Below are 24,865 nucleotides of genomic sequence, written 5' to 3' on the forward strand. Positions count from 1 at the left end.
ATAGGTATACATTTTAAGAAATAAAAAAAGTAATGAACTAAATTAACCATCAAATTTAAATAATTGTGTATAATATAATCTTCCGAGATAAATCACTGATTAATCAGTCAGCGTGATTTCTGAAAAAGATTGATTTATGTCACTTTCTTCGTCTTCATCTGATTCTGGTATTATCAATAATTTTTTCACATCATCTGATAACTCATGTTCATATTGTTTTGACACATTTCGAATGGACGAAATATACGGGTCTGACGAAATCAACAATATATGTAACAAATCCTCGTTTGTATTTAGCCTAGAGTTTTTACGAGTATTATGCTCTCTGTATTGTTTGTAGTCTTTGTTTCGACTCTCCTGCGCTTCTTCAGATAGTTTACCTAAAATGTATAATATTAATTTTTTATAAAACTTGAAGAGTATTGTTTAAAAACAGCAAAGATGTTTGTCACGTTATATCCATGGTACTACATGCCCGCGAGTGTGCATAAAGTGTTATTACACGGTGCAGATGTTATAAGATTTGCACCACTTCCTATTGGTAATATTCATTTAAGAGTAAGTTTTATAAAAAATTAATATTATACATTTTAGGTAAACTATCTGAAGAAGCGCAGGAGAGTCGAAACAAAGACTACAAATAATACAGAGAGCATAATACTCGTAAAAACTCTAGGCTAAATACAAACGAGGATTTGTTACATATATTGTTGATTTCGTCAGACCCGTATATTTCGTCCATTCGAAATGTGTCAAAACAATATGAACATGAGTTATCAGATGATGTGAAAAAATTATTGATAATACCAGAATCAGATGAAGACGAAGAAAGTGACATAAATCAATCTTTTTCAGAAATCACGCTGACTGATTAATCAGTGATTTATCTCGGAAGATTATATTATACACAATTATTTAAATTTGATGGTTAATTTAGTTCATTACTTTTTTTATTTCTTAAAATGTATACCTATATTTATAGCAAAAACATTAAATTTAACATTAAAAGTTGATTAAGTACTAAAATCATGGTTTTTACAATAGTAGGTATATCATATTTATTTAAAGAAATCCATTTTTGTAAATTACTGTCGCAACTGAATGCAAAAAATGTTTATACTTCTAAATAGCTATCAATTTTCTATACAATATGTATATAGTGAATAATTGGTAAAAGTGCGTAAATTTAAGTACCATTACGCCGAAGTTAAAAAACCATTAAAATACTCAATATTTCAACACAATAATAAGCAAATACCAAAAAAAAAAAAATAATATAAAAAAATAAAAAATCTGTTATTATAGCATTTCAGACAACATAATAACTACATAAAAAAAAAAATATTGTTTATCGTTTTAAGTGAGAGAATAAAATAATATGAAATATGTGAAAGTTATAAAATGTCAATCAAAAAATGTATATATTTTATACAAACAGTACTATAAGTCGGGTGTATGTTAATTAATTAATTTGAAATTTTATATTTAACCACAGAATATTGTAAAGATAAATAATTGATAAAAAAAAACAATAATTTTTTAGTTTTAAAAATAATACTTTTGGCCGCCTAAAATCGTCTTTTATACCACTGTGGGGCGTCCCGAAACATTTTTGGAGAGGAGGAAATTAATTTAAAAAATAAATGTAGATGTTTTATACATTTTAAAAGTAATCTATGTGTTTATTAAATTTGTGCGTTACAGTTAAGGCTTTGGAAAACAAATTTAAAATTCTAGGAATTCCCTATTCCAGGGGATGTCCATGCTCATTATGTACGCATAGGTACTCAAACCTACTTGCCGTCGTTTTGCACGTGGTCATGGGAATATCGTTTTGGTGGTTAACCTCAAAACATTATCGCTATAATATGTTTATAGGTATGTATATATGTCGTAAACGACTGCACCTGTGACACTTTAAGCATTTTCAGAGACGGCTGTGGTGTCATTATTGTAAAAGGAACGCGGCCGCGATTTCCTACACAATCTAGCTGGCAAAACTTGGTGACAATATCGTCGCCGGATTATTTAGTTTTTGTGGTTCTGCATGCCTCGTTATTGAACGTCGACCTCGTTTATTATTATTTGTGATTGCGGAGACACTGCATCGTCTGCATCGATTTGATCCATCGGCAGTACGTATTAAGTATAATAAGGAGTCATGATTAATAAATATTTTATAGTGCATACTTAATTATAAAAACCGAGCTTATATATTCATTTACAAAGTATTTAATACAATACTGTTATCTTTAGTACTAAAATTATCTTAAAGTAGTATAACAAAAAATTGTAGTTAAAATTTCGATTACAATACGTCAACATTTTCAGAAAAATCATTTTTCATTAAAGTACGCAGGTTCCTATTTAAAAAACCCATGTTGGTAAATATTGTGAAAAATCTAAGTATCTATTCGAAAATACCGTCTTTGAATATTAGAAAACCAGAATTTGAATAAATGCATGATTTGAATTAAAAAACGTGGTAGGTAAACAAGTTAAAAAATCACTCTGTTTATGTGTAGGTGTTGGATGTGGGCTCGACCTAGATCGAAACTGAAGTTTATATTTTTATATAAACGGCTCTACCGTTTTTCCTAGAACCAGTTATTATAAAGTCAAGTATCCCACCCGACATAACTGCATAAGACGTTTCCTATCTACATTAGAAATACGTCCCGAACCATAAAATACCAAGTGCATATTATATAGAGGTGCCTACCGATGTACTATTATTACATGTAACATGTATATAATATAATCGATATCACCATAAACTTATTAACCTACTGCGCCATGTTCGATGGATATCTTTAGTACTTTTATTATGTTTGGCCCGTAACCATAATATCATAATAATAATAACAATGATGATAGTTTACTGACTATAGTGATGTCTATACAGTGACCCGTCTTGTGTGTTGTGTATGTTATTTTTACCGTGGACTGGCCGTGTTTTGCATTTCATACCGAGCAAGTCGTGTGCGAATTGGAGACTTGGTTTGTTTTTTGTCGTCGTGCTACAACGTATTACGGGTAAGCATAATATAATATTTTATTGAAACGCGCGCGCAATGTTACCAGTCACGTTTCCAGTTGTAATTTTTTTTTATTGTTTAACCGATGTCCGGCAATTATTCAACCGCAGTCCAGTAAATGTGCGCGCGTATTATAATATTATACTATTATCGTTTCATTATATGCATGTATAATAAGTGGACAACGGTGTTGAAAGACGAATGTGCATAGTATTAATATAATAGCGCGAATAAAATACGTAACCTGTGCCTATGATATTATTAATGATATTATATTAACGAAACTCTCGGTCAAGGGCGTCCGCGGGAATTGTTTTAATGAGGGTGCGAACAATTTTCCATTATACATTTAACATTTATACACGTATTATGAATACTATTTAAATTATATTTTTAGATAAATAAACTATAATGGAGAAATCATTAAAATCGTTTCTACTATTTTCTACGCCCTTGCAGCGCTCTCGACGTGGTGTAGGTATATCCCCGTTATCTCTCATCAATATTTTACAAATAAAACATACCTACAGCCATAAGGGGGGGGGGGGCGGGTGTTGCTTACCATTTTTTAGCACAGGTAAATCATAAACGAGCACCTGAAAAAATTTATAAAAATACGTGGCATAACGGCATAAATTATATCGCGCAGATATAACTATACATATATAGGTGGTATCGTTCATCAGTTTATCGCCTATATATACCTATTATATTGTACGGTCATACGAGGTCATAAGAATACACTACGAAAGTAATCGCTTGTATGTTTGTACTATATGTAAATATACATAATATATTATAACATATTTTATACTACTTAAATGTGTACATGGTATAAATCTGATATACATGTACATAACAATGCCTATATGATCTTATGTATATAATAACGGTAGACTTTGTGCTGGCGGCACGCGAGTGTGTGTGCCTATCCCAATATCGTTATAAGGTCCATCGAACGCAAAACGGTCGCATCGCATAATTTAATATAATATATTATATATACCACGTATTACTGTATTTCACGCTATTCCGCCATACGGTCACGATTTATACAATTTATTATTGTGTATACATCGTATATATATGCATATGGGTAATTATACACGTACCTATACTATATATATATATATATATATGTACACACGGATTATATGGGGTAAAGCATGTCCGGGAAAATACTGTTGAGTATATTAATATATAGGTACTATATAGCAGCGTTTCTCAACTTGTGGTACGCGGAATCCTCTCTGATGGTATCCTAAGAAAATCTCCTTTTATGAAAAAAATAAAATGGAACATAAATATTAAATACATAGGTAATTAATAGTTATTCATATTTCGATGTTAACAATAATATACCTTTTGTACATAATATCTTATTTCCTTTTTATGCGTTAAATTCTCGTGATATTATCATCATTTTGTAGTTCCTAATAAATTGAAATTCTACACGTCGTGTACATTTTTTATACATGCAAAACAAACGTAATTTGGTCGTGTAGTATATGAAAATGTTCAAACCTTATAATTGGTACGCGGATTAACGCTGCTAATAATAGTTATACTAAATTGAAATATTTAAGCTACCCACATTGATTGACGTTCGTTACTTGTACACATGAAATGGCTGAAATCCCCTTATACCTCAACACATAATAATATTAAGTAATTGTTGGTATTATTATAATATTATGTTAACGGAACCACGAGACCTTGGAGATTTGAACGATTGTCAACTTCCGACATAGTTTTTTATACTCGTATACCAGTATACGATTCTATTATCGTTTCCCGAGTAGGTTCCCTATATAGTACCGTTAGATTGTATTATAAAACGATGACAATTTTATTTATTTTTTAATATTGTATTAATATTAACACACTAATGTAATGAATCTCTTTTGAAAAATTAGCCTCTTTAAGAATTATGTAGTTAGTTTGTATAGTTTCAACATACGTGGTTTGTTATTTTTCAAATCATTTCTGAAATTATTCATTATAGTATTGATTTGAGTAAGTTGTATCGTTGTTTTCTATTCAATTTAGTTGATGTTTTTGAAATTTGTTTCCTATAAGAACAGACTTTAGTCTAGGAATTATAAAAAAATCACACGAAGCAATCCAATTTCAGGTTTTAAGAACCACTTATCAATCTAAATCTCATGAAATAAAAGAAAGGAATGCGTAGCCGTATTGTGCGCCTAATAAATAATATTATTTGTTTATACATATGTATTTATTACATAAAATATCATCCTCATTATTTTTTTGGTCATCAAATAAATCATTTGATTTCCATACTATTGAACACACCTCATGTGTACATACATTTATATAATATATATTTTATATATTATTTATATATATATATATATATCAGAATATAAGAAAGAGTTCTAGTCTTGTACATTTGTCGTGTCTTATGCAGTAAAAACTAAAAAGGTCATTCGCCCAAATATAATTGTCTCCAAACGAAGCGTATAAAAATAGCTCATAGTGTAAAAATAATTCTATTTTTTATTATACCTGTCACAGTGATAGTGTAATTCGTTCCGCTTATCCTTATATTTATTAGTTTAATATCCACATTATAGAGTATAGGCTTTTGGATCACGAGATTGTTATTCTATCATACGCATGACCGATATATGGTCAACACGCTGGTCAATTTGTATACAACTTTTATGTATCTATTATGTTATAAGCAAATTGTAAATTTATAACGATAAAAAATAGGTTAAAATCCACACTATAAAAATAATGATACATTTATGTGACCATCTTGCACCTATACCTGTAAAATCGTGTTTAAAAAAAAAAATTGAAGTGTCTGTTGAAAATTTATTTAACACCTACATATATGTTATAATTTGTTTTCACACAATTTAGATTTTAGATCTTAGGTTGCATAATTTACGTAAATAAAATAAAATTATATAAGTAATGAAAAAAGTGTCAGTTAAAAAAACTTTATTAGGAAGACCAAGGACCGGATGGATGGATGTTGAAGAGTTCCAATACGTCAAAAATATTAAAAAAAGACTAGATTTTTGACGATCCGACGATCCATATGATGGGAAAAGTTGAGACGTTTTTTATGGCCATGGCCATTGCAACGATGGCCCTTAAAATGAGTTGAGAAAAAAGCATAGTCGACTCATATACAGTGTATTATGGCGAAGTGCAAAAGTGAAAAGGTTGATAAAATATTTTGAAAATTGTGAAAATTAAAAAACTTGTCGGTGACAGTTAATAATAAGTACTTACCTATTATAATTGTGTGTGTACAAAAGTTTACTATGCAATAATGAATTCATAAATTATTATTCATTAGTAATTAGTTTAATAGTGTTATTGATTTTTTTGTTGTGTTTAAAAATTGTAAAATGTACTACTTATAGATGCATTTATAGGTCAAGATTAAATAATGGAGATAAATATAAATGTATATATGTAGTAATGTGGTAAATAATATAAACATATGTGTTAATAAAATGAAAATGAAGCTTGATGATGGAGATAGCTATTGTGAGTACCTATATAAATGTGTGTAAAAGTATCTTCAAGTAGAAAATGAATTTGCTTAGTAGAACGGTAATTTTAAGTCACTAAACTGTAACTAAATTTTAAAAATGTTTGTTTATATTAAAATTGGAGCGAATTATCCAAGTAATATCTCGTAAACTCGAACGACTAAAATGGTATACAAGTTTAATATACCTACAAAATATTTAAATAAACTACTCGGATAACCTTTAAATTATATTGATAAAAGTAATATTATTTAGCAGTTTATGAGTTTCTTGCAGGTTTCACGATTAAAATTTGCATCCAATACACGCACAGAAAAATCCATCGAAGAAGAATCGTATAATATGCTCTAAAATTTGCATAAATTGTTAACTAAGAAATGCATAATATTATATGAATGGAAGGCAAATATGAAAAAAGTGTTTATACTTGATATGACGTAAAATAAATTACCATGAATTCATTAATAAATGTTAATAATATTTTAGTCCGTTAGTCTAATTATACAAAGAGTAAAATTATATATTTTTTTATGATAAACACATAATGTTTATACGTGAGTACTTTAATAGTGAGTAGGTATATGTTGACTCAGATTGGCCATTGATGAAATACGAATGGAATGTACTGGATGCAGACTTCGTATGATCAGACTTGGGATTCGATAATTGGTTGTAATTATTTGTTGTAAGCACTTATTAATGTAGACAATATATGTATGTATAGTATAGTCAAGTAAGGTTTTTCATATTTTCTACAAAATTTAATTTTTGAATCTGTGTTTTTTTTTTATTACTTACAGTGTTTATCGCAATTACACAAACTTGGCTGTATAAAAACTTAGCGATATTAAGTAAATAATTAATCATCTAACTGGTCAAATTGGTGGAGTGTATAAGTAACTGCAAGTGACATGAAACTGTCCCCCCTAGTCAGCTTATTGATTACCCGTGTTTATGGTTTACGGAGTGATTATTTCATCGTGAGCTATTGGTAATATCTTCGAAAATACTTCAAAGAGTTTTTAATTATTTTTTTAGCTGCTTGAAAATTTGTTAGAAATCATAATAAGTATAGGTAATATTATAATCCTATATTTTGTTTTATTTTTATATAGGTAGGTACCAATTTGTTCTTAAAATTTAAGTGCTCCTCGCCATTTATCAATGTTTATTCTTTTCTCAGATGTTGCTTGTTCTCTCGCGGCACACTATTTCAAATAGTCACTCTATACATAATGTAACACGTGATATTATGTAATATGCTCATTGGCAGTGGACTCACCGAAGTCCTGTGCGTTGGGTAGAACGGTTGATAGTACGGCTGGTACATTTGACCGGCGGCCATCATGGGATACGGGCCCGGGTAGGACTGTTGTGGGACGTTAGATATCCTCGGCAGGTACATGTCGTTGGCCGCGTTTGGTGGGTAAAATAGAGCGTTTGTCATGTATGACGGCTGTTGGTCCAAGAACGCCGATGACGATCCCGACGTCCACGGTTTGATGTACTGTTGCTGTGGTTGCTGTGGTAGCTGTGGTTGCGGTTGGAGATGCGAAGCCGATGCTGCAGATGCCGACTGCGAGTATGAATTATGAGAAGACTGTTGCTGCTAAAAAAAACACCGTGCTAGATGTATGAGAAATATAAATATATATAAAATGTATGTAATCTACATTATAGTATGATATTAATATATATGTATATATAGCGACCACATAAAATACGGTACATATCGGTATACGCGTGGTAATACAAATATACAGTTCTATAAAATAGTGGACCGTAATAGACACGATCTATATAATATAATATACGATAATGATGGTTGTAAAACCGTTTTATTTTATTTCTTGGTGTGATGCATGCGTGTGTATTTCGTGTGGTTAAGAGGACGTAACACTCGCATTTATTATCGTCTACGTCTTACGAGTGCGTAACGTACCAAGTTTTCCCTCAGAAGATCACGTGTAGCTTCGTTAGTTTAAACATTTGAATGAAAATCGACCTCTTATGGAACTTGATGGTATATGAATAACATTATTTGTTTTGGTATATGTGGATTTTTTACGATATAGTTGAGTTTTAAAGTGAGTTATGAATATTCTAATAATTTATGGTATTGTGTGGTGGGAAGGAAACCATATGCATACTAAACTGTGCTTAAAGCCAAATTTTAAAAGTTTTCGTTTGATATTATACACCACCGCGTATACCGACAATATTCGCACGAATATCTTCGATAAACGGCATGCATTGTTGCAGTTTTCGCAAAATTGCATAAAAAACTCAACAACTTCCGAGCGGTAGATTAGTCAGTCAGGTGTACATTTTATTTTTACCTCTTAGGTACGTTACGAGTGATATAATACTACTTGTTATAAATTACTAGCTGTAGAACCTGACTTTTCTCTTGAAAAAACGTAAAATGTGGTGTATCTTGGTTTTAGTCTTTAGTGTACGCCATCAGTGCTCGGAAAATTAGCGTCGGTGTATATCCCTCTGTGATTTGACAGAGATGTGAGAAATCCATACGAGTCGAAAAAACAAAATTCTATCGCGGGTCATAAGCTGCACCTTACACCTATATACATATACAGTGCCGTACACAGAGGAGAGGCTAACGGGCTGAAATCTCCCCCCCCCCCCCCCCCCCCCCCCTTGACCATATGTTGTTTATTATTATTTGTTTTTATATTTACCCATAATTTAATATAGTATCTTCAATTGTGTTTACCCAATTATTACAACCATTATAGTCTATAAATATATATAGGTATAACTACTATATAATATATGTAAGAAAGTATCTACGTACTTTGCACCTTATCTTGAGACAACTTAGAGATTTTTTTATTTTCAAGCCCCCCACCAATATTGAAAAATCCCTCGTACGCCACTGCCTATATAGTTTGAATGTGCAGGCGTTGTCGCATAATAAACATCACCAACGAGTCATTCTAAACACGACCGCGGTTCGCTCAGGTAAATCGTCTTGCAGATCGATGCGAAAAGGAAACGCGAGTCCTGTGTTATCGTCATGGGACCCTGGTACGAATCGTTCGGTGTCGCTGAGGTGACACATACTGTATACGGAAATATTATTAGTTTCCGTCGTGGAAGCGTGCGCCCGGACACGCTCATGCGCGGGATAAAGATGGCGACGACGACGACGCCACCAGCGGCAGGCATGGGCAGCAGGACGCTTACGGTTGCATAAACATTGTATGAATATATTTTAATATTATATAACCGACGAGCAATCATAATGTATATACGGTGAATAGGAAAGAGAATTATGTAGTTACGAAATATTTATGATTGACAGTTTCAGGTTCATATTATATTATTATATACCTACCTACTAACCAAACTCTTCACGCTCGGCTTTTCGATACTGATATCAATGCGAATCATCAGACCGTTGTAAGCAGTCTAATTTTCCAAAAATATTATCGTGATTCTTATCGATTTTTTTTAGAAAAGTAATAACATTGTTATCTTAACGCTACTGAATTAGGTTTGCGTGATGAAAATCAAAAGCCAGAAGCAAAACTAAAAATGAACAAAACGAAATTCGACATCTGTATAACGTCTATTTCTCATTTGACTGCGTGGACTGGTGAAATCTTGTACACACGCATTCGAATAATTATTTTCATTTAAAATTATTTCGTAGTATTTAATGTAAAACATTAAAATAAATTATAATATTATTCATAATATTAACTTGGGATATTTTTGTTTGTATTCTTTCCTTTTACACAGTAATAATTGTAATTTAATTGTAATTTTCCACTTGTATATTATTCGACAAGCATATTATACGTTACAATATATTTTATTGTATATAATAAATTTATGATATGCTGTCTCTAGTACTGGAAGGTCTATAAATAAATTAAAAAAAGCAGGAAAGTGGGTATCGCTCTGCTGTACATTAGGTGGTGGGGTGGACCTCTGACTAGGGTAGGTTAGATTTGAATGCAATGATAGGTATCATTGTATACGAAAAACGATTCTAAACGGAGGTGATTTGTCAATCTAGGATATATTATGTTTAAATATTGTCATATATTCTATTTTGAAACAAATATTTTATTTTTAAATTAGGACGCATTTTGCATAAGGCATGGTTAATCAATTTTTCCAAAAACATTGCATGTAATTATCATAATTTATAATACCTTATATTATCATAGATATACATATACCTAGTTTGAGGATAAATCGTTATCATTACGCGATTTCATAAAAATTTAAAACTTAAACGCTCAAAAAAATATTTTTCCTATAATGACGCTTCAAATTTTCTCTATAGCTAATTGATCAAAGATTATGGAAAACTTATTGTTGAATTTTATAACCTTAGATAAAAATACAAACAATATTATGAATTTTGAACTACAAAATAATTCGCAAATATTCATGGTTTTGACGAATTTTTGTCAATATTTGAAACTCAAATGCTAATAAAAATTTAATTTGAATTTCCGGTGGACATTTTTTTTTTGTGATAAAGATTGAAAAACTTGTAAGGAATCTTATATTAAATTTTTAAATCTCAGTTTAAAAAAAAATTTTTTTATTAATTTCTAGCTTAAAATAATTTGTGAATTTTTGTGATTTTTACGTATTTTGTCAAAATTCAAACTTTGAATGCTTATAAAAAAAAATTGTATCAATGAATTTCTTTTATTTTTCAACTGCTATTGTAATAATATGTTAAGAGCCTTGTATTAAATTTTCAAGATTTTCTACCTAAAAAATAAATTTTTATCGATTTTAATTTAAAAAAAACTAATAATGATTGAAAATTGCATATACCTATGAATAGTTTAACTTAAGTCAAAAATTTTTAAAAATTTCATGGTGGATAGAATATACTTATATAAACGTTCGGTGAAAATTTCATGTATCAATGGTCATTCGTTTTAAAGTTACATCAAAAATCAAAATCGATTTTGTCGAAAACTGATTGTATGTAAAATTTCCTGTTTTTCCGTTAATTTTTAGTTTGATTATCCCGATTATTTAGGAAAATATTAAGAATTTTTTACTTTTGATCCCCCAAAGTATCAACTAGATTCACTTTCTGATTTAACAAGGTACTGAAGTTAAAAGTCGAAGCATTTTTACAAAATTTTATCGACACTTCAAAAAAATTTTTCAGAAAAATTAAAAATTTCAGTTGTCTATAAATATCTCAAAAAAAGTAAAAATATTTTGAAAATTAAATCAAGTAAAGAAAATGCCAATCTAAATAACTGATAAAATTTGCAAGTATCTACGACTTAAACTTTTTGAATAATAACAAATATTTAAAATTGTTTCAGGATAAATCGTTATCGTTACGCTATTTCGTAAAAATTTAAAATTAAAACGCACTTAAAATTTTTCTTATAATGATGCTTCGATTTTTCTCTATAGCTCCTTGAAGGAAAACTTATTGTTGTATTCTTAATCCTTATTTATAAACATAAAAACTTTAATGATTTTTCAGCTTCAAAATTACTTGCAAATTTTCACGTTTTCTACAGATTTCGTAAAAATTTGAAATATAAACGCTTATAAAAAAAAAATTGTGCCTACGTATTCTTATAATTTTTTAATAGCTATAAGAGTAACTTATAAGGAACTTTGTATTAAATTTTCAAGTATTTTTATGGGGCCAAAAAAATTTTATCGATACTTAAAAAAAAAAATTTCAGACAAATTGAAAATTTCAGTCGTCTATAAATATCTCAAAAAAAAAGTCAAAATATTTTGAAAATTAAATCATGTAAAGAAAATGCCAATCAAAATAACTGGCGAAATTAGCTACTTGAAAGAAAACTTATGGAAAAGGTAGTGTTGTATTTTTAATTCTTAGTTATAAACATATTATTTTATAATTTTTCAACTTCAAAATTACTTGCAAATTTTTGCGTTTTCGACAGATTTCGTAAAAATTTGAAATATAATCGCTTATAAAAAAAAATTGTGACTTACGATTTTTAATTTTTTTTAGCTACAATAAGAAAAACTCATAAGGAACTGTGTATTAAATTTTCAAGGTTTTTTGGTCGCCCAACATTTTTTTACCGACACTTCAAAAAAAAAATCGAAAATTTCAGTGGTCTATAAATAACTCAAAAAAAGTCGAACATTTTTGAAAATTAAACTGTATATAGATAACACTAACATAAACATTTGGTGAAAATTTCAAGTATTAAAAAAATCGATTTGGTCGAAAACTGGTTTTGCGTAAAAATGCACGTTTTTCTATCATTTTTTTTTGTTTTTCTCGATTTTTTTGAAAACTGTTGGAAAATATTAACTTTTGACCTGTATAATGCACCAAGGATATTCACTTTTCCATTGGAAATCACCCCCAAAGTTTGAAATTGAAGCATTATTTCGACTAGTTATGCTGTACACAGACACACACAAAAAAAAAAACACACACACATCATTGTATAATCAATACATTCATCACTCCGTTCAGAATCTAAAATATTATACATTATACTTGCAGGTGAACCGTAATTAGTTGACCAACAATAAAAATCATGTTATATATTATTTGATTTTTTGACACCTACTCGGTTTACAAGATTTGTTTTATAGAAAAATAACATTAAGTTACCTCATTATTATTTTCTCAGGCAGTAAATTATTAATAAATACATATTTATATTATTTATCATATTAATAATTTAACATCGTTTTGATATTAAATTTCAGTACTGGCCTATTTGATTACGAAAATTCAGCTGTGAGAGTAGTCTACGTTATACGTTGTATATTTTATGTAATTAATGTATATCATATGTAATTGAAAAACTTTTAAATATTTTTTTTTTATTGTTGTATTGAATTACACCTTTTTAAAATATAATAAATCATAATTATTGGTAAGCGAGACAGACAAATAGTGCTTAAAAAATTAACATCATTGAAATAAACTGCTGCTATTTAATACCATTGAGGTAGTTAGTATAACGGACAAAGAATCGATATTGGCCTAATAATAATATTTTATTGATTACATAATTATTCACGCATAATAATATAGTTTACGGGCTCAATTATTGTCTTGTGATAGGTATTTGATAGTTGTTAGTTTGTTACCTATTTAGTATCTATTTATTATATTATTATCAATTATCATCAGCTTATTTATTGCGGCCAAAGAGTTTTCATATAATACTCAGCAATGGATAAATTATGGATATGTTGGTGGACAATTGAATGCAAAAGTTGATAACGTTTTTTTATTTATTTAAAATAATTGCTGAATAAAGTATAAACCATATTTATGTAAATTGTAAAGTATATACATTTTCAAAAAACACGCAATTCCATTTAAAATAATTCTTTTTGACAGTACGTCTACTTATGTCTTTAATTTTATACTTCGAGAAAGAATGTTTTTTTTTTTTTTAAATAGTATTCTAATTAGGTATTATTTGCAACATATTTAAATATCAAATATTAAATCAACGTAGCCCGATTGTTCATAGGAATTTAAATTTAAGTACTCCCTGTTACATCAAAAGATTTTCTAATATTTCACTTTCTGGACTCTTATCAAAAATCATTTATAAATAAAAACCTAAGTTACGGCCTTAATAATATCACCTTTAACTATAGGTATCTTACAACATATTTCAAATTTTATACAAGTTAGGAGTGTGCAAAATATTACAATATTTAAAAATTATCATTGAATCAAAGTAAAATTGAAATATCGTAAAATATCATCCTTCGTCAAGTATCCATAGTGGTGACTGGAGGAGTTAGGGTTTAGACTATCCCCAACCCCGAATTTTTTCTTAAAATATTTTTAAGCTTATTAATTCTTTGATATATGCTACTAAAAAACCTTATTTATTTACTCTAAAGCCCTTCCAACATTGGTTGCTGGCTACGGCCTTGGCCTATGCGTATAGTAACACGTATATGGATACAGATATTGTGGAATGTATTATAAACTATGGGTCAATATTAAAAAAGCTAATAACACAGCAGTATTGCAGGTTCTGCTATATGGAGATTTGTCATGTTGTCCGTTTGTAAAGGTATTATGTTTACATCAGGCTGAGATCGCGATGAATGGTATAAAATTCTAACCGCACCTGTCCATCAGAATATTCGTTCATGTTCGTTTTCCAACTTTTTAGCCGTTTCAAGGGATACAAAACTAAGTGAATTTGTAAGTGGTCTTACCACTAGTAACACCCACATCATCGGTTGATCGACGAAATAAATCATTCTTTTTATCATTTGAAGTTTACTGACTTATTTTCGATCGGAATAATTACTGTTTGTCGGGTGATGAGGTGATGAGCCGAATGTCGTTCACACTGAATATCATTCTATTTGATCTTAGCGTCATCAGCTCAAACCAATGCGAACACGAACGAATGATATAAATTCGCATTTGTGTGGATTGGAGGTTCAAAAAAAAATGTGTATTATTGCTGAGTGTAATTCAAAATTGAAATGTATATTATAATATTATTATAGCCACTCATCATATTTTAGGGAGGAATATAAATACAGAGCGTTCCGTGAGGATATATCTGTTAGCCGTATAGATAAGGGACTCGCTGACCGGATAAGAATCAGTTTTTCGCCGTTTTATTCATAAACTAAAAAAAATAAAATGTTGATAGGTCAACATTTTCAGCAAAATAAACTCTATAATATAAAAGTATCTTTATTTTTTTCAAAAATTAAAAAATAATTTTTTTTTTAACTTTTCACCAAAAAATAAAAATAAATACATGTAGCTCTTGTCTATGTGAGTTTAATAAAAAACAGATTTATTATCTCAGGAGATATCGCAATGGGTAAATCCTCGCGGGACACTGTATATTATATTATACTCTCGAATAGAAAAACAAGTTTTATTAAATTTGTACGTCTGTAATGATTATTATTTTGCAATTATACGCTTGCTACTAGAGTACTAGCATACGTTTTTATTATGCAAAACAACTTACTGTTAATTTCTCATGACACATTATGTCCATTGACTCCTTAATGTTCGAACTCGATGATAAAAATAAAAAATACATTTGCAATACAAAATTATAGTACCTATATTATACACAGTACCCATATAATTACGTGATATATCATTAAATTTGAATTATGCGCGTTGTTTTTATTTTTGGTTCCACTATCGATTTAAAGTTTTTGACTCATTAAACGTAATATTATATTTATCATATGGTTTATCAGGAGGTGAAAAAGGATGCCAAAAAATCAAGATCTGATAGTCTACAGTAATTATTATTTTTTTTTTTTTTTCATTATAGTAATGACTATTTAGGTTTATTATGGATAAATGTATTTAACTGTTAAAAAATGTATACCTACAAGCAATCACTTGTCATTCAGGCTTACACGTGTTTTGAATTTGTATGATTTAATTTTAAATTTAAAAAAATAAACACTTCCATACAACTACCTAAATGAATAATGCATATTGTAAATAAATTAATCAATAATATTTTAATTATTTAATTGCAATTTAAAAATCCATCATACGATTATATTTGACGCTGATTTGTTATGGCTCTAAAACTGTTACCTATACTATTACCCTGAATTAAATTTTGTAGATAAGTTAGGATATTATAAAATATGGAGCTTTAAGACTAATTTGAGTGATAGACTTTTACAGCTATAAATAATTGTTTTATATTCAAAAAGTGATAAAAAACAATTTTAGAGCTTATACTCATGCAAAATAAGCTACGAAATTAACTACGCACGTAGATTATTGATATATTATGATTTATGAACATTATATTGTGTCGAATACGTATATCGAATATCGATGGTCAGAACGAATTGGATTTCAATCATTGCATATTGTTTCTCGCGATCTCGTCGACCGAATAACAATAATACAATTTGTGTTGCTTGTGCCTGGCAATTAATTAATTTAGTTTACAGGTACGGACATCGATCTAGATTCCAGTTGATTGAAATACTATTGCAAGACACTATATACTTACGGATGAACGGAAAACCCGAGGCATACGATCGATCAATGACCGTCGACGAAGCGGACACAAAACTGTTGGCTTTGGCCTACCGAGACGAACATGCAAGCAGAATACAATGACAGATTTCAACGGTAAGTGCAACTATACAATTGAACTTCTGCATGCTTAATCGATGAAGCGATATGTAACGAGGAAGAATAACGTGATACATGCCTATACGACTATACGAGAATCGATCGAACTGAAACGTAGTTGGAAAGTTGTATGACATATAGTATGATTCTGTACGTATAAGGTAGACGCATATACTGCAGCAGCAGCACGAATATGTTTTTACCTCACCTACAACCAATAACTGAGCAAATATTATAAGTATAACTATTGAACAATTAATAGAGCATTATAAGGTATTCAAACGGACATTTATTCTATTACCATATTATAACGTTTGTCAAGAACGGACCAACGAGGTAACGAAAAATCATAACACATAATATACTTTTAGTTGTTTTCTTCATTAATTTTGTTTAAATGCAGAATACATTTTTATCGGAACAGGATACGTGTCAATGTTTGTCAGATGTGTTTGAAGCTCGAAAGTCTAATGGCTTAAGAATATTTATTAATGTACAAAAGTTGTGGTACTCCACCGTCCATTGATCCTATACTGCGGCGTTGAATAATTAGGTATGAATTCCGTCGTACACGAAAAACTGTTTTTATAGTTCTTCGTATTTTGGTCCGTAGTATAAAGTGTAAAACGATTATAAAATCGTTTCTCTGCTTTCATGGGCGGTGGTAAACTCTCCCGATTGTATGATAAAGTCTCCCGATGGTAAACTCTCCCGGGTAAATATTATGTTTACCTGAAAGAAATGTGCAAACTCTCCCAAGTTATTTTAAATGTTATTGCTACTCTATGAATTGGCTACACTGAGATTGTGATTATAATTGTTATTATGAATTGTATTACTGTATTTATCTTGTGTTAACCTGTATTTGTCATTTAAATATTTAAAACGATATCGACTATATAATGGCTGAACCAATTCTAACTATGTAAAACGAATAATACCCCATGCTCCCCAGCTAGCTTAGTAGTACTGAACTAGACCCGGGAGAGTTTACATGTTCCCGTCAGGTAGTATTGGACTAAACCCGGGAGAGTTTACATGCCATTAAAATCGGGAGAGTTTACAATCGCCCGCTTTCATATCTTATTTTTAGCAAACAATTTTATTCAGCTAGATTTTTAAGTTACGATAAAATAATCAATAATATCATTTATCTATAAGATAATTCATCATTATAAACATGTTTTGTACTTATTTATCGGTGAAAATTTGAGATATCAAATGATCAATATATTATACTACTTAGTACTTTGACTACTTATTTATGTTGTATTTTTCAACTCAATGTTTAAAAATAAATACTGAATATCGATATCACATGAAATGGATATTGTGTAGGTATAAGATATATATTATATATATTCAGATGTCGATCATTAATCTTTTTTAAGAAAAATATAATTATACTCACCAGGTGCTTATTGTATCCGGCCAGAATGGCTTGCTGAAGTTTCGTTATGTCGATGCCACTAGGCTGCGTCTTGCTGAACGACGCTTCCTCTTGTGGCTTGGTCTGGTGCTGCTGGTTTGGTTGGAGATGTGCGCTGCTGAATTCGTGTATGCTTGATGGCGCCGTGGCCAGTTTCAGAGAGCCAATGTTGGGCGTAGGTACACTCATCGGCATGTTGCCGTTGCACTTGGCCGTGGCTATTTTCATTTCCTTCCGCACTTCTTTCACCACGTCCGGCCCGAAACAGTTCTCGTACACCTGCAGACGATATCATAACACATATATATATATTGTAATACACTCGCGCGAATCAGAACCGCGTAACAAAAATCAGAGCGCGCATTGGTATTTACGAGTAGTAGGTATTATAATATAGTGCATATGTGTATAGTACTATAAATAGTTACTTTTTCAACGTTTTTCAGAAAATAGCGCAATGTTAAGCTTACATGATTTTCTGCAGCAGAAATATTATAAATAAGTACTTTATTTTTGATTTATAGAAGTCGTTCCATTTCATATTTTTAAATATTATGTAACTTAAATTTGAAAGAAAAAAATCGTTACGTATACCTAATGACTTTTAATAATTGATTCTATACCGATTTACCAACGTGGTTAGAACTACTGTATATATAGATAAAATATTATAGTTAATATGTATTTAGCGAAATTGAAATATTAAAAAAAAATCCTGCATGGTCAGCTCGCACACTTCCCGTTCTCACCGAGTTGCGAGTGGATAATCATATATAATAGATATGTTTAGATAATTATATAGTCGCTTAAACTTTCTGGGCGTTGAAATGTTGATTATTTCACGCTTGTAATCGCATGATGCATTTTCAACGATTTAAAACGGTTTACAAGGATTTAAGTTGTAGAAATAAAATTAAGAATCCTCATAAGTAATTATTATATTATGCATCTAGGGTCGTTTTGGTGCGTTTGGATGCACCTTTTATATTAACTGTATGCACTATGAAATGAAAACACTATCGTTTAATATTTGTGTACTTAAATTCGTTAATACTTGTATAATAATTATGGAAATGCTAATGAGGTAATATATTATATTATCTGTACGCAAGACGGTGTCGGAATGCAAATACTTATTTTTAAATTTTAGTATTTGAGTAACAACGCGTTTAAATGAATGGATTGAGTTTTGTAACGGATTTTATAAACAATAATCATAAAAAAGTAAGCATCATATTTGCACGTAAATATATCATTCAATTATTACAATAAAAATTGAAGTATATTTTATCATTGTATTGAAATTTGAAATTTATAAATACGATATATACTTAGTTTTGAAAATAAAAATAATATTTTTATAATATAATAATATACCTAGCTGGAGCCTGCAGGAATATGAAGAAGGTTTATGTGACCGCGAAAAATATCTATTGCCATTATTTACTGTTATAGGTACTTTGATATTATATACAATAGCTAAGTAGCCAATTGACCGGTTATAATAAGTATTGAACAATTTAAAAAGAAATGAAAATCTTTAAACGCAAAACAATTAGTCGGTAAAGTATTTTTGTAATTTGTCCAGACATATTTATTGTTTATGTTATTAAAAGAAATAGCATAAATAATATTTAATTTATTATTATTCTAACTCTCTTTAAATTGTAATAATAATAGTAATTTACAATTAAGGAAATATTAATTTATCTTTACTTATAACTTGTAATATTATATGCCTATATACATTAGTATAATTATATATAAATGCGTTATGGGTTTCAGTAATAAAAAGTTATTAATTTCATAATGGTATAGAATGTACATTTTTTAAACTTTTTAAATTAGTTTCTAAAATACTGGACTAATTGGTTATTATTAGGGCAGTAGTGTTTTAACGTCCGTTTATACATGTATGTAGGTAATTCATATTTATATCTTTAAACGTCAAAGGCTTTATAATATTTGGCAATTATTTCTTTTAATTTACTCTTTAACTTATTCACTTGTCAAGTAGACAACCGTACATTATTCACAGCATATATTATATACAGTTGTTTATAGTGTACATCCACTATGGTAATGTCACAGTATGTCATACGTGTGAAATACTTTTAAAAAAAAATTATTGTTATTATTCGTTGAACCATGTAAAATAGTAATTGCTCGTTTAACATTATGTGTGGACTGTCAACTATGGACTGTGAAAGTAACCGTTTTGTTTTACTTTTTCCACGACTGTTCCAATAATCATCTAATATCATATTTTGCAAAACACGTGTAATATGATAAATAAATATACATGTTACATATTATAATATATGTATTAAAAGTATATATGTATATGGGCATATGGCATACCTTCATCATGGCGTATTTTTTTATGAACTTATCGTCACCGGATGTGAACGCCAAGTTCCCGTTTATGCATAGCGCGCTAATAAGCGCAACAATCCGGAACAGATCCATGTACTTCATGATGGTATACTCTGGAAAACAAATAAAAACCAACAATTGTTATTCACGTTTATAATCTCATAATGTGTTGTAAGCGCACTATTGTTTGAACTGTAAAAGATCACAACGAGTTCAAAAATAATTAATTTACTGAAACTGCGTTGCAAACGAAACGTAATCGTAATTGTGAAGTAGCGTGCAGATATCACGTCGGTTTTGTAACTGTAAAAACTACGATGTTTGTTTTAATCTTAAATACCGTTATAATTTTTTTTATTCAAGCGACGATCATCTTCTTTACGCGTAATTCAATTCACTCGTGTTAATTTAGTAATTAAAATATTTGCAGGCTCTTTAAGTTCTACTTATAATATATAATATCATATACAAAGTGATGTTATGAGAGCGAATAGCTAAGTACATAATATATATCTATGTATTTATCATCTATTGCAGCGTATATAGAGTGCGTGTACCGCGAACGAGCAGTGAACAAACGGTGGTAAAAAGTTTTCATTGTTTTCATTGTTAACCAATGACGAGTGAGTCTCAAATTATTATAGTGAGAGCTGAATTGTCTTCCTCCCGCCACGACCGCTTTAAACTTACCTCTTCACGGGGTCCTAATTTTAAAAGTTCTGATGCACGTCGAGTGCTCATGTTGTTTTATCGTTGCATAAATTTATATTAAAATTTACTTTGAATTATGTGGTTGTATGATATAATATAATAGTACCTATCTAATATATTACATATTAAAGTGATAAATTTAATAAATGTTATGATGAGAGATAAAAATATTATACTGAAATATTTATAGCTAATATTATAATATTATAATACGCCTTTCTCCCTCACGGGCCACGATAAAGTATTAAGCCTGTATTATTATAATAATTATTAAAAATCCCAAATATTTAAAAAAAAGTGTTTGTTTTGTCCAATATACAGATCACAAGACACGAATATCGCAAAATATTAATTCATATATAGGTATTAATGGTATTATTATATTATTAATATTATATTTTATTCTTTTATAGTAGCTATAGACGTCTGTTTGTCATTTCTACTGTTTCCCGTTATTATATACCTGTGAATTTAGATCACAATTCAGTGTGACGATCAGCTTAGTATATCAACTATCAAGTCGTGGAAAAATGTTAATATAATAACATGGTACAATAATTTTCAACACGGTCGCGTGAATCATTCGTAGTCGTGGTGTTATGGTAGAGAAAATTTTCGCCAACGATTTGGCATAGCGACAGCCATGTCTGTATTTATATACGGTAATGTCGGTCGCATTTATTATATTATTATTTATTGTTATTATTTTTCGTTTTTTTATACCAAGGAAATATCTGCAGATTGCTGCAGATATTAATTAATTATAATATAATTTAAATTTTTGACTTAAGAGATAGGTTAAGGTTATCTGAGCATGCACAAAAAAGTTTGAGGAGTATGTCAAATATATTTTTATTTTTGGTTGTTTTTAATAATTTACTGTATAAATATGTTATAAATTATGATAAAGATAATAAATAGAATAATTATACTACAATTTTTAGACGCAAAAACATGCTTTATTGATAAAATAACATATGCATTAATTTATGTGTATTTAAGTGACTCTCCATTTGGCTATTAATACAGTGATAAGATACATAATAATATATATATACCTACAGGCTAAAATATTTATGAATTTAAAATATAATATTTTAATTTCAGAAGCGTGAGTATCAAAACTAAAATCAAAATTATCATTTATAAATTACAACACGATTTAGATTTTAGAATACAGCACTTCAGATTATACATACATATAGTACATCATTTTTAATACTGTTTAGAAAAGGAAGGGTGAACAAACATTTGTTCATTTCTGGTACACGTTCTAATTTATTAACTATAGTCCAACTTTCAAAGGATTTTATAGGAAGTAAGTATTAACCTAATATTATAGTATCCTAAGTAATAATTATTAATTTTGAATTATTTTTTACATAACCACCAGGAAAATGCCAACCTGCAAATAATTCATAAGTGATATTTTATATAACTGCTGTTACGCTGCTTATTATTATTTTTATGTGATCGAACATAATATTATTTTCTCCATTTCATTATTAATTATCGATCTCGTTTTCAATGTGAGACGCAAGTGTGGATAGTTAACGCAATGCAATATACATCACGCTCCCATTTGTCGTAATAATATTGTGCCACTGCAAAATGGTTGTTTTGTAAACTCAAACTTCTAAAAACTGTTTTTTTTTTTCTATTAAGTTGTGCACAATGTGCACATAATTGCGTCTCGGACATGTGATGACATATTTTACGAGGACGTTTTTCCTCGTCGTATTTGATATTCACCAAAATACGTATTATGAAAATATAATGTAATGTTGTGTTTGAAAATCGCCGCCGCCTATACGTATTTTGCACATTATTCGCGAAACGAACGCGGCTCGGATGGGACCCTGGTATTCGTTTGAGCCGCGAGTGACACAACCAGAGGGTCACGACCGCCCGTTTCGCATAGGTCAGGGTCGTCGAGACGAGCGGTGGCGTGTGGTGTTCGGCGGCGCACGTCGTCGGGTAGGTCGCGTAGGCCGATCGTTTTTCATACCTAACCTAACCAAATATTAAAATAATATTATGTTTACTTGGCGGCGCCGCAAGCGCATTTCCGTCGCCGAATAATTATAATAATAATAGCAATAATTTTATCGGTGTTTTTATCTAAACAAACGATCATCGCACACGCGCAAGCGCCTATTATGATCGCGATTAATGGCCGTGTGCATCGTTTTCTCCTGAAAATCGCACCGTTTAAATTCAACAGTCATACTCTATGAATAATATTGTATTTAGGTTTAAGTCGGTACCGCTTAAAATTTTAAAACCTAATTTTGCTATAGGTAGGTACTTTGCAATAGAATAATATTGTACGATAATGGCTGAGTTTAGTCGATGCTGTCACTGCAGTTACACCGTCGTCGCGGTCTATAAGTCGACGAAGTATTACATTTTCAAACGACAAATAAATGGAATACGAATCTTACACCACTCGCATAAGATACCTACAATAGTTTCACACTTCCGGATTTATCATTTTAAAGTAAATCTATAATAATTTATTTTGATTATACAAAATTCGTCGAAAACATCATTATTCCTGAGTTCTCTTATTTTCCTAATTTTTTGTTTTATGTTCTGCGTAGATAAAATGTAACGATTTTAAAATACTACACTTATCAGTGATTTGAATAAAATCGACGACAGTGGTATACGAGACTAACGAGAGTAACCTATAGTAGTAGGTAGGTACAATATTAAGGTCCAAATGAACACGTCTAGTTTGGAACTTAGAAAAAATAAATTTTTTGGATGGATGGTAACGGCGAGATGTTTTGCGTCCATTATGTTACATATTTTTTATACATTACAATTATTAAGATGTAAAGTAATAACAATAAATTATTTTAGTAATTTATTAGTTGTAATCAAAGTAGATACCTACAACAATAATTTATAGATAGCTTATACTATATAGAATATATATATTATAGACAGTGTTTCTCAACCTTTTGTAATGTCAATTATAATGTGATAATTTTTTTTCACATTAATAATGTGATTAATGATTATAATATACTATTAATTATTTTTATTATAAGATATTTTTTCATCGAGTTTAAATATAATACAACTCATAATTATTCAGTTTAAGATTATTTTTAAATTAAAATATGTAGGTAAAATAATTTAATTATAAAAAAATATATTGATATCCATGGTAAAATCTATGTTCTATATTAGTATAATATTCTACAATACTAGTTTGTAGTTAGACTTTACTATAAATTTATAACATAACCTATCAGATAGGTTTCATAAATTACCATTGTTTAGTATGATGAAAGTATAAAATAAAAATGTTACTTTATCCGCAGTTTAAGTGGTAGAAATATCAATCAGTCCACTATATAATATAGTGTCGTTTTATTGTATAGGTATAGCTCTTGAGTTGCAAAGTAAAACCATCCACGCGTAACGTTTTCTAGACGATTAGGCGCCCAAAACGATTATAATACATCACGTGTGGTTATAATTTATTCAGGTGATGCGAATGATGTTAATTTTTATACCTATGTACTATGCAGTATCCTATATTTTATTATTTTTGATATTCTACTGATTATTATGGTGTGCACAACCGCGTACAGTCGTCGGTTATAACTTCGCAGTTACCGATTAC

The 24,865-nt window shown here is 29.7% G+C and overlaps 1 protein-coding gene and 1 long non-coding RNA gene across 3 annotated transcripts in view; one reads left to right on the plus strand and one right to left on the minus strand.

Annotated features, from left to right (window-relative positions):
* The window catches only part of LOC107163361 (uncharacterized), a 32,563-nt gene that overhangs the window by 2,485 nt on the left and 5,213 nt on the right, over positions 1-24,865 (minus strand). The window contains exons 2-4 of one of the 2 annotated variants that reach the window (XM_015510741.2): positions 20,500-20,627; positions 18,121-18,417; positions 7,857-8,180 (exon numbers count right to left, since the gene is read on the minus strand). In XM_015510741.2, coding sequence (XP_015366227.1) covers positions 7,857-8,180; positions 18,121-18,417; positions 20,500-20,616 — 738 coding nt within the window. In that variant the 5' untranslated portion in view covers positions 20,617-20,627. Of the gene's footprint in view, positions 1-7,856; positions 8,184-18,120; positions 18,418-20,499; positions 20,628-24,865 lie in introns of both variants that reach the window. The other variant, XM_015510740.2, reaches the window with a different exon arrangement.
* LOC149059042 (uncharacterized) lies at positions 1,711-17,032 on the plus strand. Its single transcript, XR_016190611.1, has 4 exons — positions 1,711-1,878; positions 1,932-2,135; positions 2,906-3,036; positions 16,523-17,032. It is a non-coding gene; the product is annotated as an uncharacterized LOC149059042 (long non-coding RNA).

Source organism: Diuraphis noxia, unplaced genomic scaffold (assembly GCF_037042655.1).
Source record: "Diuraphis noxia isolate RWA-SAM2 unplaced genomic scaffold, SU_Dnox_SAM2 contig0002, whole genome shotgun sequence".
Classification (NCBI taxonomy): Eukaryota; Metazoa; Arthropoda; class Insecta; order Hemiptera; family Aphididae; genus Diuraphis; species Diuraphis noxia.